The following is a 13,557-nucleotide window of genomic DNA, read 5'->3' as shown; positions in this document are numbered from 1 at the left end:
GTGTAGTACATTTACACTTTCCAAAGCGCTCTCACAAACAGCACTCCTTCACTGATGCCCACTGATGGATCATCAGGAGTTGCAGTCAAATGTTTCACGGTTTATCCTATTTGGCTTCTCCTGTGTGACTCTAGCCAAGTTACTTGCTCTCTCGGGGTTTTACTGTGCAGAAACCAACCAGTCTTCCACAACACAGGGAAGCATCTGCAGAGAGGCTGGTGGTAAGTGGATTTGCCAGGCTTAAGCAAGCTCTGGAGTCCTTAGACAGGCCCAAGAAAACCCATTCACTGGGCTCCAGGAAAACAAACTCAGACATATTATCATCTTTCCTTTAACCCAGCTTTTAAGCTCTAAATGCTTCCATAAGCCTCATAGTTCTCTCACTTTGAGCCCCTTGCCAAGCCCAGTTTTGGGGCAGGGAAGTTTGGGAGGAGTTTTTAATTCCTATACAGTTCTATTTTTAGCTGGAATAGACCTTCCTGCACCGCCAGTGATTGGCGCCTTGAATCTGAGATCAAGTGCACCGTCAGCAGGCCCCAAGCAATAAATAGCCATAGGCAGGGAGACTGACCTGTGACGTGGGCAGGAAATTAGACAGATGGACAAACCGATCAGCCCAGCGTCTTTGCCAGCTATGGCTCCATTAACCACACACTGTCCCTAAAGCCTCTCTGTTGTTCCAGGAGGACAAGGACCACTCCCAACATGGCAAGTGTGAGGTCAGACAGGTGCAGATCTTGTGAGCCCTGAACTAACCACCGCGGGGCAGCAGAATCTCTTTCTCTCTCCAGCATTCTGGGGAAATCTGGCATCTCGAATAGACGTGAACTCTTTTATATCTTCATGCAAAGTCAGCATTTGGTGCTTAGGCTGGAGTGGAGATGAGCTCGAATTAAAATTGGCTGTAGGAAAGAGGCACCTGTCATTTCCTCCAGGACAGCCATTCTCAGATCAGAAGATTCAAGGTCCTGGCGGTGATTTCACATCTCTAAACAAAGCCTTCTTCTGGAAGCTTTATCCGCATTTGCTTAACATCACTGCCAGAGGTTGGCAGGAGGTGGTGGAGGGGATCCACCCCTCCCTTGCTCCAAGGGGACAGCATCATAGAATAACCAATGGCATTTACTTTGGAGGGCGCACCCGAAGAAGAAAGCTTGGTGACATTGTTAGCATTAAAAAAAAAGGGCCACGGAATTGAGTGTGTGCGTGTGTGTGTGTACTGCACAGCAATGTGGTGGGGTGGTGGGGAGCTTTTAGGTGTCTTTTAGGCCAGGAGACCCATCAGAGACAGAGATGGACTTTCTCAAACTGCTGCCAGATCCTCCCAGTCTCAGCCGAGACATGAGAAGTGGTAGAAGGAGTGCTCAATCCTGGCAAGAAATGCCAATCATTATGGTGCCAAAAGCCTAATGTCTCTAGGACCAGAGATGTAAAAGAACATTAAAACCAGTGGTTATGTATCCCCAAAAGAAGGCAGAAGCAAGGTGGCCATTTCTAGCATCGCTGACTTACACTTTATGACTTGGTGACAAACGGTGCATAGGAGTGACAGTATCCTGGGGTGCATCTTGACCTCTTCAGGGAACTGGGAGGCACCTTGTTGAGGGCACAGCCACAGTAAACTGATGACCTTAAAACTGAGGCAAGATCCACTGCTAGTAACAATCACCCCAGCCATTTTTCTCGAGCTCTTGCAATGAGCCAGGCCTTGCCTCAGCACTTTGGATATATAGTAAATCATTTAGTTCATGAAATAACCATGTAAATGATGTGCTACTGTGATCTCTGTCAAGGCACAAAAAGCCATTTGCCCCGGGTCCCCAAGCTAGGAAGAGATGGAGCAAGTCAGTGGTTGAACCTGGGCCATCTGGCTCCCACTCACTAGGCCATCAGCTCTTAGGTCATTTATTTGTTAACTCACAGATACTTACTGAACACTTCTTTGCCCAAGGCTCTCAATTAAGTAGGGAAGACAGGGCACATATATGTGTCAAAAGTTCAATAAAGGGCATTTGCTCACCTAATTTCCTACCCATAAAGGCTTATCTCTCCAAATGCATTTCGCCAGCCCCTGCTATTCAAAGGTGCTGAACAAGGGAAGGAGACTTGTCCGCTGTTGCTGACACAGCCCTTTTCCAGTAGGGTCTTTGGGGAATGAGAATCTGGCCTGAACCACCACCATAATCCCCAGGCACCCCTCCAAGACAGGACCAAGTTTTATTTGTCTCAGGTTCCCAGAGCCACACCTGGGGTTGAGCACATTGTCGATATTCACTAAATGTGTTGACAGGTGGTTCTGAATGCAGGAGCCTAGTTGTCACGGCCTGCATTCCCATAGCCACAGAACAAGTGCCTTGCCTGGCACCTGGTACCTGCCATAAAGAACATGCTGCGTGCACGTTTGCTGATTAACTAACTGTTGCTCCTCCTTGATTTGCCAGGAAAGGCCAGTAGAGGCCAACGCCAATGTGGACAGCTCCACATCCCCCTCAGTGGCCCAGCTGGCTGGACGGTTTCGGGAGCAGGCAGCTGGAGCCAGGGAGGTAAGTTGGGAGGCTTGTGAGCATCTGCGTCTGGGAGGGGCTGGAGCCAGGGAAGTCTGGGTCTGTCCCAGAGGAGAAGGAGGGAGAAGACTTGATAATTACCAAATTAGGAAGAGGAGCCAGAGAGGGGTCCCTCTGAATGCCAGGAATGTCCCACTGCCTCTGTGCCTATGCTGGTTCCCCCTCTGGCCAGGAGGGGTGGGCAGAGAGCTGAAAGGCGTGCCCGTCACAGAGGGAGTCTGGATTCATTTTCATCTGGATGGATCATCCTCGATACAGACTTAGATCTTGCACAGCTGCACCAGGCCTCAACTGGTTCAGAATAAAGAGGTCCCCAGACCTGCTGCTGCCCTTCAGCCTGGAATCAGGAGCAAGGCAAGGCTGGGCCAGATTCCAAATTGAGAAGGGAGGACTTGAAGGGAGTCCTCATTTAAATGGGAAACCAGGGATCAGGAAGGAAAGGGCTGCAGTGACCAACAGAGGAAAGATTGAAAAGGTTTAGAGAGATTTGGGCTAGATTTTCTGGAGTCATCCAGGGTGAGGAGCCCATTTGAAGTGGGAGGAGGGGCAAGGATCCCAGGGTGGAGGGAGGTCAATCATGGCCCCTTGCCTTGTTTTTTAGGTGCACTATGTTGTACTTTTGTTTCCTCATCCAAAAAATCAGCTTTATATAATTGGTAGCTATTATAGGGATGTCATAAAGGATAAAGAAGATAGCATTGATCTGAGGTCCTGGCACTGCCCAAAAGCTGAATGTCAATATCATTTTGAGATGTTAGTTCAGGCCAATGACTCTCAAGTAAAAGAGGATGTTCTAGCAGGAAAGGAATAAGAGCGGAGAGGCAGAAAGTCAAAATGGATAGATGGTTAAATAGAACTAATTTAACTAGTAAGTAGGCAGTTCCAAAGACATGCAATCCTCTCTCTCCATTCTTAAACATTCCTAAAATTCCCTAAACATCCCTCAACATTCCTAAATCCCTAAACATTTCTAAATCCAGCTTCCACTTCCTTTCTTTTCCTCCGTGTTGCCTGATTAGCTCTTTCTCTTTTTCTCTCTGTGTGTCTGTGGCCTCCCTCTAGACGCCAGCCAGTAAACCAGCAAGAAGGAAACCGCCCTGTTCCCTCCCCCTGTTCCCCCCCAAGGTAGAGCTGGGCCAGAATGGTGAGGAGGTAAGTGTTGTTGCTGCTGGGGCTCAGAGGACGCTGGTTATGGGTTTTCTTTCTCCTTTTTGTAGGAAGGAGCCCCAAACTCCTTTAGAGTTTAGACCTCAGAATCTGTGCAGGGAATTTCCCCATCTCAGATTCAAGGATGAATCTCCTCTTCTTAAATGCTCCCTGAATACTTTGTTTTGGAGACTAGGCTTCTCTTTAATCTCTCCTACTGAGCCTATTGTATGATTTGTCTAGGACAGAAATACCATTTTTCAAGCCTGGGAATTTCAGCAAAGAAAATGGACCCTATGTTAGGAACAGACCAGATTCAGGAGCCAGGGAAGTTATGTTTTATTCCTAGTTCTAACTTGGATGACCTTGGAACAAGAAAGGAAAAAAGCACCTGGAAAGAGGGGCCACATTCACATCGAGCAGAATTATACCCTAAGAAATCTCGAGGTCCCACGGTGTCCTTGTAAAGGCTGGCTATTGTTCAGGATCACTGGAAGAAAACCAGAGCACACAGGAGGCCTCATTGCCCTCAGATATAAATAGCAAATGTTACCAACATAATCAAGGCTCTGGTGTCATGGATCACAGCCACCACCAGGCTCCCAGCCTGCACATTCGCCTATCCTCTTTTATCTCAGAGTAGCGGTGAGAGTAACTTCTCCACAGGAACCTTCATGATCTGTGCCAGAAATGAATTTACATGTTCTATCGTCCAGCCTGGGAGGCCAACTCCAAAATAGTTTCCAAATCCTGCTTCGACCACCTCGTTTTTTCTCTGCTCTTTTTAGGGGCTCAGCATATTGACAACAGACACTAGGTACCCATGTGAACTTGGGCAAACCTCTTGGTGCAAACCTTTTCTCATCGGTGAAGTGAAACAAGTAGATCATCAGTTTTCGAACCTTTTTGTCAATCCAAAGCATATAAGCAGAAACCCAAAGATAAAGCAGAAACTCAGAGCTGCTTCTGGTCAAGTGACATGGGGAAAGGGAGGTCTGGAATCCCATTTGCTCCTAGAATACCCCCCTGTCCTCACCAAACAAGGATCTTATTCTGGGATAAGAATTCCAAGGAATACAAATGTAAAGCACTGAGCTTTTTGTTTGGTCTCTTCAAGTGCTAACACTATGATTTGAGGCTTCACGGGGTTATGCGCCAAATAAATACCAACAACTTCTCCTTACAGAGGATCGACTTCTCCTTGTAACCCTCATCCTCTGGGCTTGGCGTTTCTGCTACTGTGTATCAGGCTGAGGCCATGGCCACTCAGAGCTTAATGTGAGGCTGCCCCCTGATAACCCTGGCTTGGCCCAGAAGTCCCTGTACCATACTGAACTTGTTGCATTATTTGTAAAATGTGATCTAACTGGATAGATAGATAGATAGGCTAGGTGGGGAAGTTTTATTCCCTGGAATAAAAGAGTGAGTTTGGTTAGTGGCAAATGGATTAAACAGCTTCATTTCGGTGGCCCTGTGGAAATACATTTACAGGTTTTATCCCACGTGGTGCACAAATACATGCATACATATATAATAATGCAAGGCTGTTTTTTCTCCAGCGACTGTGTTAGTCCCAGCCTCACGCCTGGAGCCCTTTGTTCAGCCATAAAGGAAATGCTGCCACCTGCTGCCAGTTCTAGGAACTGCATCAACGGCTATTTTTTCATTGTTTCTGTTTTGCAGTTCAAATGAGTTAAGAGCTGTCTGCTGGTACTGGTCAGACGGGTACTGGTCTGTGGCCTGTTAGGAACTGGGCTACACAGCAGGAGGTGAGTGGTGAGCGAGCAAGTGAGGCTTTATCTGTATTTACAGCCTCTTTCCATTGCTCACATCACCACCTGAGGTCCGCCTCCTGTCAGATCAACACTGGCACTAGATTCTTATAGGAATGCGAACTCTACTATAAACTGCACACATGAGGGATCTAGGTTGCATGCTCCTTATGAGAACTCAATGCTCCTCCACTCCTATGAAGCCGGTCCATGTCTTCAGTGAAACTGGTCCTCGGTGCCAAAAAGCCTGGGGACTGCTGAATAAGGATTCTGTGAAGCATCTGCTGGGACCCCAGTACTGTCCTATGGTCAAGGGGCAGTGTCTGTTGATTTTCTGCTGCCTTCAAAAGACAGTGGTCAAATGGGGAAGGGAAGAGTTTTTAGTGTTATTAAAGTGAAATTTTATCAGCAAAATTGATGCAGTTTCTAAAATAGTATCTTCAAAAACCCCAGCCCATGTAAAATTTCACTGTAAAGCACAGAAACTAGGTACAACCCAGCTGGGGTGGAAGCTCTTTGTACTCACCACAGACAAAAGGCTCCTTAAAGACTGCTCTAGGGGCAGACTCATTGGCTCCCACCTGTAATCCTAGCACTTTGGGAGACTAAGGCAGAGGGATCGGAGGATCACTTGAGCTCAGGAGTTCAAGACCAGCAAGACCCTATCGCTACTAAAAATAATTAGCCAGGTGTTGTGGCAAGCACCTGTCAGGAGGCTGAGGCAGGAGGATCACTTGAACCCAGGAGTATGAGGATGCTGTGAGCTAGACTGATGTCATGGCACTCTAATTTAGGCAACAGAGTAAGAATTTCTCTTCAAAAAAAAAAAAAAGAAGAATGCTCTGGGAATATGTCTGAAAGTGACTATGTCTCATGCAGGCTGAAAGAGTCCCTAGAATCATTTTCTCTAGCCCACTTGTACCTTGGAAGAGGAGGCTCAAACCAGGAGCATGAATCTGCCTCCTGCAAAAGCAAGGATTAGAATGTAAAGGGGTCTCCTGAGTTCCAGTCCACGCTCTCAGAGCTTGGAAAGTTCACAAGCAGTTCAATTGAGTGAGTCTCCTTCCTTCCATCACTAAAATACAATCATCTCACTCAATAAATACTCCAGAATATTTCTGAGATCATTGTAATTCTTTTTCCTATGATTCAGGTAAAATTAGTACCTGGGGCAAGGGGCAGGTTGTACATGTTGGTCTCTAAGCTGTAGGAAAATCTCTCCTCTGCCTTACCTTTTGTCCAAAAATACCGACCGCATCTTCCCCTTTTTCTTCATTGTCATCATGTCATTGTCATCATTCTCAAATGACTGTGGAGATTTTATATAGAACCAGGAGTCAGCCTTCAGATAATATAGAATCCTGAGGCAGACAAGATTCCTGACATACGTTCATCACAAAAGTATCTACAACTGAGCAAAGAGGGAAGTGATCAGATTATATTCATCTTTCTACAACCCACATAATGCCTGGAATGTCCTAGATACCAGGTGTTTGCTGATTAAAACGAATATTCAGTGTTTTGGAAGATAGTAATTTATAAATAATACCATTGGTAGTGGGATTTTCCAGAATACCATTAGTTCACAGGAGGAATTTCAATAATACCTGTGTCAGGTTTCACTCTTGGCCTGTGGTTTATTGTTTTGTTTGTGTGAAACAGAAGGTCATTTTTGCCTTTTATCTTTGAAATTCCCTCCAGTTGTTGATTCACACTGTTGAAGGTCATGAGATGAAGGTCTCACTCTCCAGGTACACTTTTCCTTCAGAATGACCGGGAGGTCATTCTTCTTGGGACAGGAGCCTTTGGGAGGCCATTACATGAAGGTTGTTTGCCCCGGCCTCTGACACAGAGATGCGAGTGGTGAGATGAGGTGAGAGAGAGGAGCCCACCTCGCCCAGGACTATGAGCTGGGTGGACTATGTGATGAGGGGGCAAAGCCAACTTCTCTTCTCCTTCCACCTGTGACTTCTGGGCTCCAGCCAGAACTTCATCTCACTGGTTTTGGTTCATTTGCTCTGCAGAAATCACCCAACGCCAGCCACCCTCCTAAAATCAAAGTGAAGAGCTCGCCTCTGATTGAAAAGCTTCAGGTAAGTGCAGAATCCATTACCTGTTGCTACCTTTTATGCAACTCTGAGCAAGAGAGACCCCATCTCTACTAAAAATAGGAAATAAGCCAGGCCTGGTGGCAGGTGCCTGTAGTTTCAGCTACTTGGGAGGCTGAGGCAGAAGGATCACCTGAGGTTGCTGTGAACTAGGCTGAAATTGCACTCTAGCCTGGGGACAGAGTGAGACTGTTTTTTTAAAAAAAAAAGAATCCCTGATTCTGCCCTGGCTGTAGGGAGGGAGTAGCGCTGGCCATCACCCTAGGAAGCTTCAGGGCTCCCCTAGACACAACAGGGAGCTCCAGAAAGAGCTTCTAGAGCTAGCTGAGGGGTGCAGCCTAGGACCCTAATCTTGCCTCCCTGTAGCCCACCACATCCCTCATTCAGGGGCCAGAAATCAGGTCCCAAATGTTCTGTACCCCATAGTTTTAGTCTCATTCCCCTTTCCAGTCATTATTGAGCCTATTTGGGAAACACAACAACTTCAGAATGAGGTTTGGGTGTCTAATTATTTAATCTCATTAAGAATGTCAGCAACAGTATGACAATTTTGCCAAATTCCATGGGACCCTTACTGAGTTAGGGACATTTAGGGGAAAGAACCACGGAATACATTAGCAACTAGATTTTCTTCTAAATATTCTATTGAATGGGTTCTGAACTGGGGTTTTTATTCGCTAGAATGATCCAAAATCCAAAGTTCAAAATTTCTGCTGACTCACAAGATCCATTTTATCTGCAGACATTCTTACAGAGGCGTTTTCTCCGGTTGAAATTTAGAGGGGGGTCCCCTTTCATGCTTAGGAAGCCCTCTGAGCCATGGCAGCACAGTGAATCCAAATCCTTCCCTGGGTACTGACCACATGCTGCTTGTGGCACAGCTCCAGGCTCCCAGCATTGCTGTGGAACTTTCATATTTTATGTATCTAATGCTCACCATGACTCGATCTTAATCAGAATTATACTTTCTTTCTTAAGATCACAATAAAAACACAGACACCTTCCTAAACATGCACAGGGCTTTCTAGCCTGCAAGTCCTGAAGTTCACACAGGAGCTCTCCAGGACAGCAGAGCCTGGCTGGTGGGAGGGTGAGCCAAGAGCAGACGGGCCCAGAAACCAAAGGCACTGAGACAGCCGGGCTAAGAACTTAGGAAAAATAAAGAAGCTGAGACTCAGCAAGGCTATTGGTGCTGAAGGCTTGAAGGTCACACAGCTATGAAGTAAAAGATTCAATATGGGCAGCCAGGTCTGTGGATGGGAGAACCCACGTATCTGCCACTCACCCTCATCCCATCTCTGGAAGATTCTCCTGGGATTTGAAAATGCAGAGGGTGGGAGGATGAGTGTCCCTCTATGGCCCTAAAGAAGATCTGGGACACTCACACACAGTCCTCGGTGGATTGCTTCAGGCACCACCACCTTCTCCATGACAATAGGCTAGATCTGGGACTCTCCCCTCCTTCCCCCCCCCCACACACATACACATCCTCTGGACCAAACTCAAGACTCCCTCAGGCTTCTTTACTTCAGTGTTTGCTTGGGTCTGGTTTTCTCTGGGCCGTGACGCCCCAAGTGTGGCACACACTGTGGTTTATTCTGCTGCCTCCTTCCTGTAAGAGCTCGGCAGCCTGCTATGCCCACCAATCTGCTGTCTACCAGGAGGGAGGGGTGCCATTCTCCCAAAAGGTGGGCTTGGGGGACTGAGCGCTCTACCCTCTGTGGAAAGAGGGGTGGGAATTCAGGACCAATCCCAGCTGAATAGATAATGTCAAAAGCTGAAAACCAAAGCTAAAGAGCTGATGATTCACAAAGAGGGCTGGGCGGATCACTAGGACACATCCTGTTTTGTCCCTCTGGAGGCTTGAGGGACAGACAGACCCAGCATGAATCTCAGGGCAAACCTCTTAGCCACTTGCCTAATGTGTGCAACAAGAACAAAACTGAACACAGAAGTCGTTGTGGAGGAGGACAGCTGTGTACATGGCTCGCACCCAGAGTGAGGCCACTGATTGATGAGAAAGGTGATCAGGAGGCCTGACTTCTTGTGAGGTCCTGGCAGGGCTGTTTTGGCCACTTTGCCTATAATTTGGGGTTGTTCTGGGCATTTTTTGTTAGACCCACTTCAGTGCTGCCTGAGCACTCTGGAAGGCAGTTCGTGGCAGGCCAGGCAGCCGGAAGTGGATTTAGGAGGCAATGCTTCCAGAAGCAGGGCGTGATGTGACCATGGATGACTGGCTGTGAAGTAACGTGAAAAGCCTCATGTCACCTGGTCTGAACCAGTTCTCAGGCCAGGCAACCAACAAGCTAAAGCAGAAGCTCTCATCTTCTCCCACCCCCATTTGAAATTCCTCGTCTTTTCCTGGCAGGCCAATTTAACCTTTGACCCAGCAGCTCTCCTGCCTGGGGCCTCACCCAAGAGTCCTGGACTCAAGGCCGTGGTGTCACCATTTCACAGCCCGCCTTCTACCCCCAGCAGCCCAGGCATACGGCCTCGGCCCGGCGAGGCAGAGGAGGTGCCCGTCAGCTTCGACCAGCCTCCCGAAGGCAGTCACCTGCCCTCTTACAATAAGGTAAATTCCAGTCCCGGTGTTCTGTGGTCCATCTGGAAATGTGGGGACTGGCACCCCTGCATTTTCTCTACACTGTTATTATCCTAAAGAAAAGAGGAAACCTTTGGAGCTATAGTCAGAGCTAGTTTTAACAGAAGTGAGATTTGTCCTGTCCTTTGCTAGCGATTCCTGAACTAAGACCACTAGCCCACCTCTCTCATCTTCCCTCCCTGTAAGTGTGCCATTCACCCAAAGGGCAGGCTTGGGGGATTGAGTGTTCCAGTCCCTGTGGAGAGAGGGGTGGGAATTCAGGGCTGATCCCAGCTGCACAGATAGTTAATATCAAAAGCTGAAAACAAAAGCTAAAGACCTGATCAGCGTTCACACAGAGGGCTGGGCAGATCACTAGGACTCCAACCCATCCTGACCCGGCCTGAGGGGAGGAGTCCTGCGTGTTCTGACATGGGCGTGGATCGTTCATACTGCAGCTTGCCCCAGCTAGGGAACATCCAAATGGTCCCCTCTATGAAGAGTACGTGCATGGCAGGGCTGATTTCTGCAGCTGCTGCCCCGACCCTTTATGTCTCCTTTCATCAGACCCCTAGCCCTGGAGGGGAGGTGAGCATCAGATACAGTCCAGGCAGGTACTGAGCAAATGTGTGCCAGCGCCACACTGGGGCTGAGATGTTAGGGGGTCTGATGCCAAGGAATGCTAAATGTGTAAGGCTTTGGAATTAAGGATGGAGAAGTTAGATCTTCTAGGCCATCCCAGGAAATCCATCCAGCAAAAAAGCCAAATGTGTAGAAATAGAGAGAACCCAGGGAAATAAACTGGAGAAAGAAGGTGATGGGGCAGGCTTGTGCCTGTTGGCAGGTGACAGAGTAGATGGAGGTCTTCTAGCCTGGGGTGTTGGAGACTCATTGGTGGAACCAAGCACCATCTTCTCATAGGGCATCTGGTAGCAAGTAGGGGCTGGGAGGGAGGAGATGCTACCTGGTCATAATACCAAAAGCTTTAGCCTTCTGACAGTAGCACAGCTGTAGGTAAAGTTACTTGCGAACCTGGCCAGCCATGGGGACCAGGGCGATGCTACCCTGCAGAGCTAGCCCTATGGTGGTCTCATGAAAGGGGCCAGAAGGCCCTTAAAAGCCAAGTACTCATTCCAAACCTCTGAGATGGAACTTGGATTGACAAGTCCAGTGGGCAACATGGACCTGATTCTGAAATTCAAATGCTTCCCAGAGAGGATGTCATCTTCTGGCAGGTCAGCTGGGTGCTCCTAAGGAACAGTTGTGACGAGAGTGCACCTGATCCCTGGAAAATAAAGCACTCTGGCTGCTCAGTACTCCCAGGGTCAGCCGGCTGTGGGGTGTGGCAGGGGCAAAGTGGACAATGGAGGAAGCTGGTCACCTGCTGTCCAACTCAGCACCCAGGAGGGCCCTGCACCAGGGTTTGGCCATCAGCAGGCTTCTAACCCTCTTCTTTGTTCAATTTTTGTCGAAGTATAATGTTCAAACTGTTAAAATATGATCTTAGACAAAACAGGGGGATATTTTATTCCATTTGTCAGTTTAGGAGAAAACCTGTGAGATGGTAAAGCTCACTCAAAGAGCATTCAAAGAACTGGCTATTTATAGTCAATTTTTAAAACTATTAAAATTGTTACGTTAGATACTGAATTAAAGTTTTACAGTGCAGTAAAATCATATCTTTTTTACTAGATGGAAAGCATTTGCATCTTCATAAGACAAAAGTCTGCAGGTTACCCTGTAATTTCACAATCCCACAGGGCTCTAACCTGTAATAAATCACCAACGATGGCACCTTCTCCTAGGAAATTAGCTGACCTTTGGCTGGGCTTGTTAAGCAGTGCTTTAGACTGACATGAAGGGATGTGCAGTCTTCTTCTTTGCCTTTTTTACAGGTTTTGGATAATTTCACTTACCCTGTTCTTCCAGGTACGGACAAGGGGCTCCATCAAAAGGCGCCCCCCTTCCAGGCGGTTCCGAAGGTCTCAGTCAGACTGCGGTGACCTGGGAGGGTACAGGGCCGCAGAGTCATCTCAGGAGAACGGTGCCACGGAAGAGAATGGGGAGGAGGTGTTCACCTCCAAGAGCAAGGCCCCAGGATCCCCTCCATCCAGTGAAGGGGCAGAGGGAGAGGGAGGGAGGAGAAACCCAGAACCTTTGGAAAAGCCCCCTCTGAGGAGGACAGAGAAGCAGGGGAAGGATGGGGCTGCAGAGGAGGCCCAGCTCGGTGCTCAGGAGGAGGCCCCGGGGCCAGCCCAAACCATCTCCAGCCCAGAGGCCAAGAATGGGTGTGGAAGCCCCAGCGAGGAAGACCCAGCTGGAGAGGAAAGGGGGACCCGAGAGTCTATGGAGGGGAAGAAGGAGGGGGAGCCAAGGGCAGAGGCCAGGCCTGGACATGAGGCCCACGACACACAGAAGCCAGAGGAGGGAGCCGTCATGGAGAGGACCCCAGAGAGTCCCCCCGGAGGAGTGGAGGGAGACAACAACCTCAAGCTGGAGAAAGACAAGAAAAAGCAAGAGGAGGGGGCGGTTCTCGAGCCAGGCTGCAACCCCGGGACTGGGACTGGCCATGCCCAGCTGGAGACCAGCAGCGAGGTCCAGGATGGGCTCTCGTCCCCCAGGGTGCAGGTAGGTGGCCCCACCTGTCCACATAGGAGGGTAGTGCCAGGGCCAAGGCATCCCTTTATCATGCGCTCTGCTCCTCACAGTCCCCTTGGAAGTCAGCTTAGGGTGCAGAAACAAGGGCACCAGGCTCCCTCCTGTCCCGACTGGATGGAGACAGGCTGTCCCTGAGGCTGAAGAGACAAAAGGACAAAAAAGGGAAATGTGTCTTGTGTTCTCCCCAGCTTCTCACTGACTCAGTGTTCTGGCCCAGCTCAGGGAGCTGAGATCTGCAGACGCCCGCCCAAGGTCTGCTGAGGCCAGGGTGCCAGGCCCACTGCTGCGGGGGTCAGAGATGAACAGGAGTTCTCCTTTCCAAACAGTGCACAGCCCGGCACACAGGACACCGGTCCCGTCATGTGCCTTAACAGGGTGGGAGGTGGCAGTGGGCAGGGGCATTCCTGGGGGAGCCTGAAGCTCAAGGGCAGGAAGAAGGATCTCTGTGTGCAGAGTGAGGGCAAGAAGTTGGGGCGCTTCAGGGCCAAGGTGGCATTTGAGCTAGGCCTTATAGAAGGAGGCTGTGAGTAATATTCACTCACTCACAGAAACTGGGCATCTGCTACACAGGAGGAGGAGGGAGATGACTCAATGCCCCTGCCCCCCTGTCCCCACCATGTCTGGGCCCTTTTTCATGGAAACCCACTTCACCTGGCTGTCCCCTACTAGCTCCCAGAAGCTCATCTGGAGCTCTAGGGGCAGTGTCCCTCCTCCACCTCCTGTCTCTG

General features: G+C 49.0%; 1 protein-coding gene across 1 annotated transcript in view; it reads left to right on the top strand.

The window, feature by feature from the left end:
- Nucleotides 1-13,557, top strand: part of RCSD1 (RCSD domain containing 1) — a 65,319-nt gene that overhangs the window by 44,441 nt on the left and 7,321 nt on the right. Inside the window, exons 3-7 of the mRNA XM_053605989.1 lie at nucleotides 2,442-2,543; nucleotides 3,627-3,716; nucleotides 7,507-7,575; nucleotides 9,959-10,162; nucleotides 12,101-12,799. Coding sequence (XP_053461964.1) covers nucleotides 2,442-2,543; nucleotides 3,627-3,716; nucleotides 7,507-7,575; nucleotides 9,959-10,162; nucleotides 12,101-12,799 — 1,164 coding nt within the window. The remainder of the gene's footprint in view (nucleotides 1-2,441; nucleotides 2,544-3,626; nucleotides 3,717-7,506; nucleotides 7,576-9,958; nucleotides 10,163-12,100; nucleotides 12,800-13,557) is intronic.

Source organism: Nycticebus coucang, chromosome 10 (genome assembly GCF_027406575.1).
Source record: "Nycticebus coucang isolate mNycCou1 chromosome 10, mNycCou1.pri, whole genome shotgun sequence".
Classification (NCBI taxonomy): Eukaryota; Metazoa; Chordata; class Mammalia; order Primates; family Lorisidae; genus Nycticebus; species Nycticebus coucang.
This window is presented reverse-complemented; position numbering and strand designations above follow the sequence as displayed.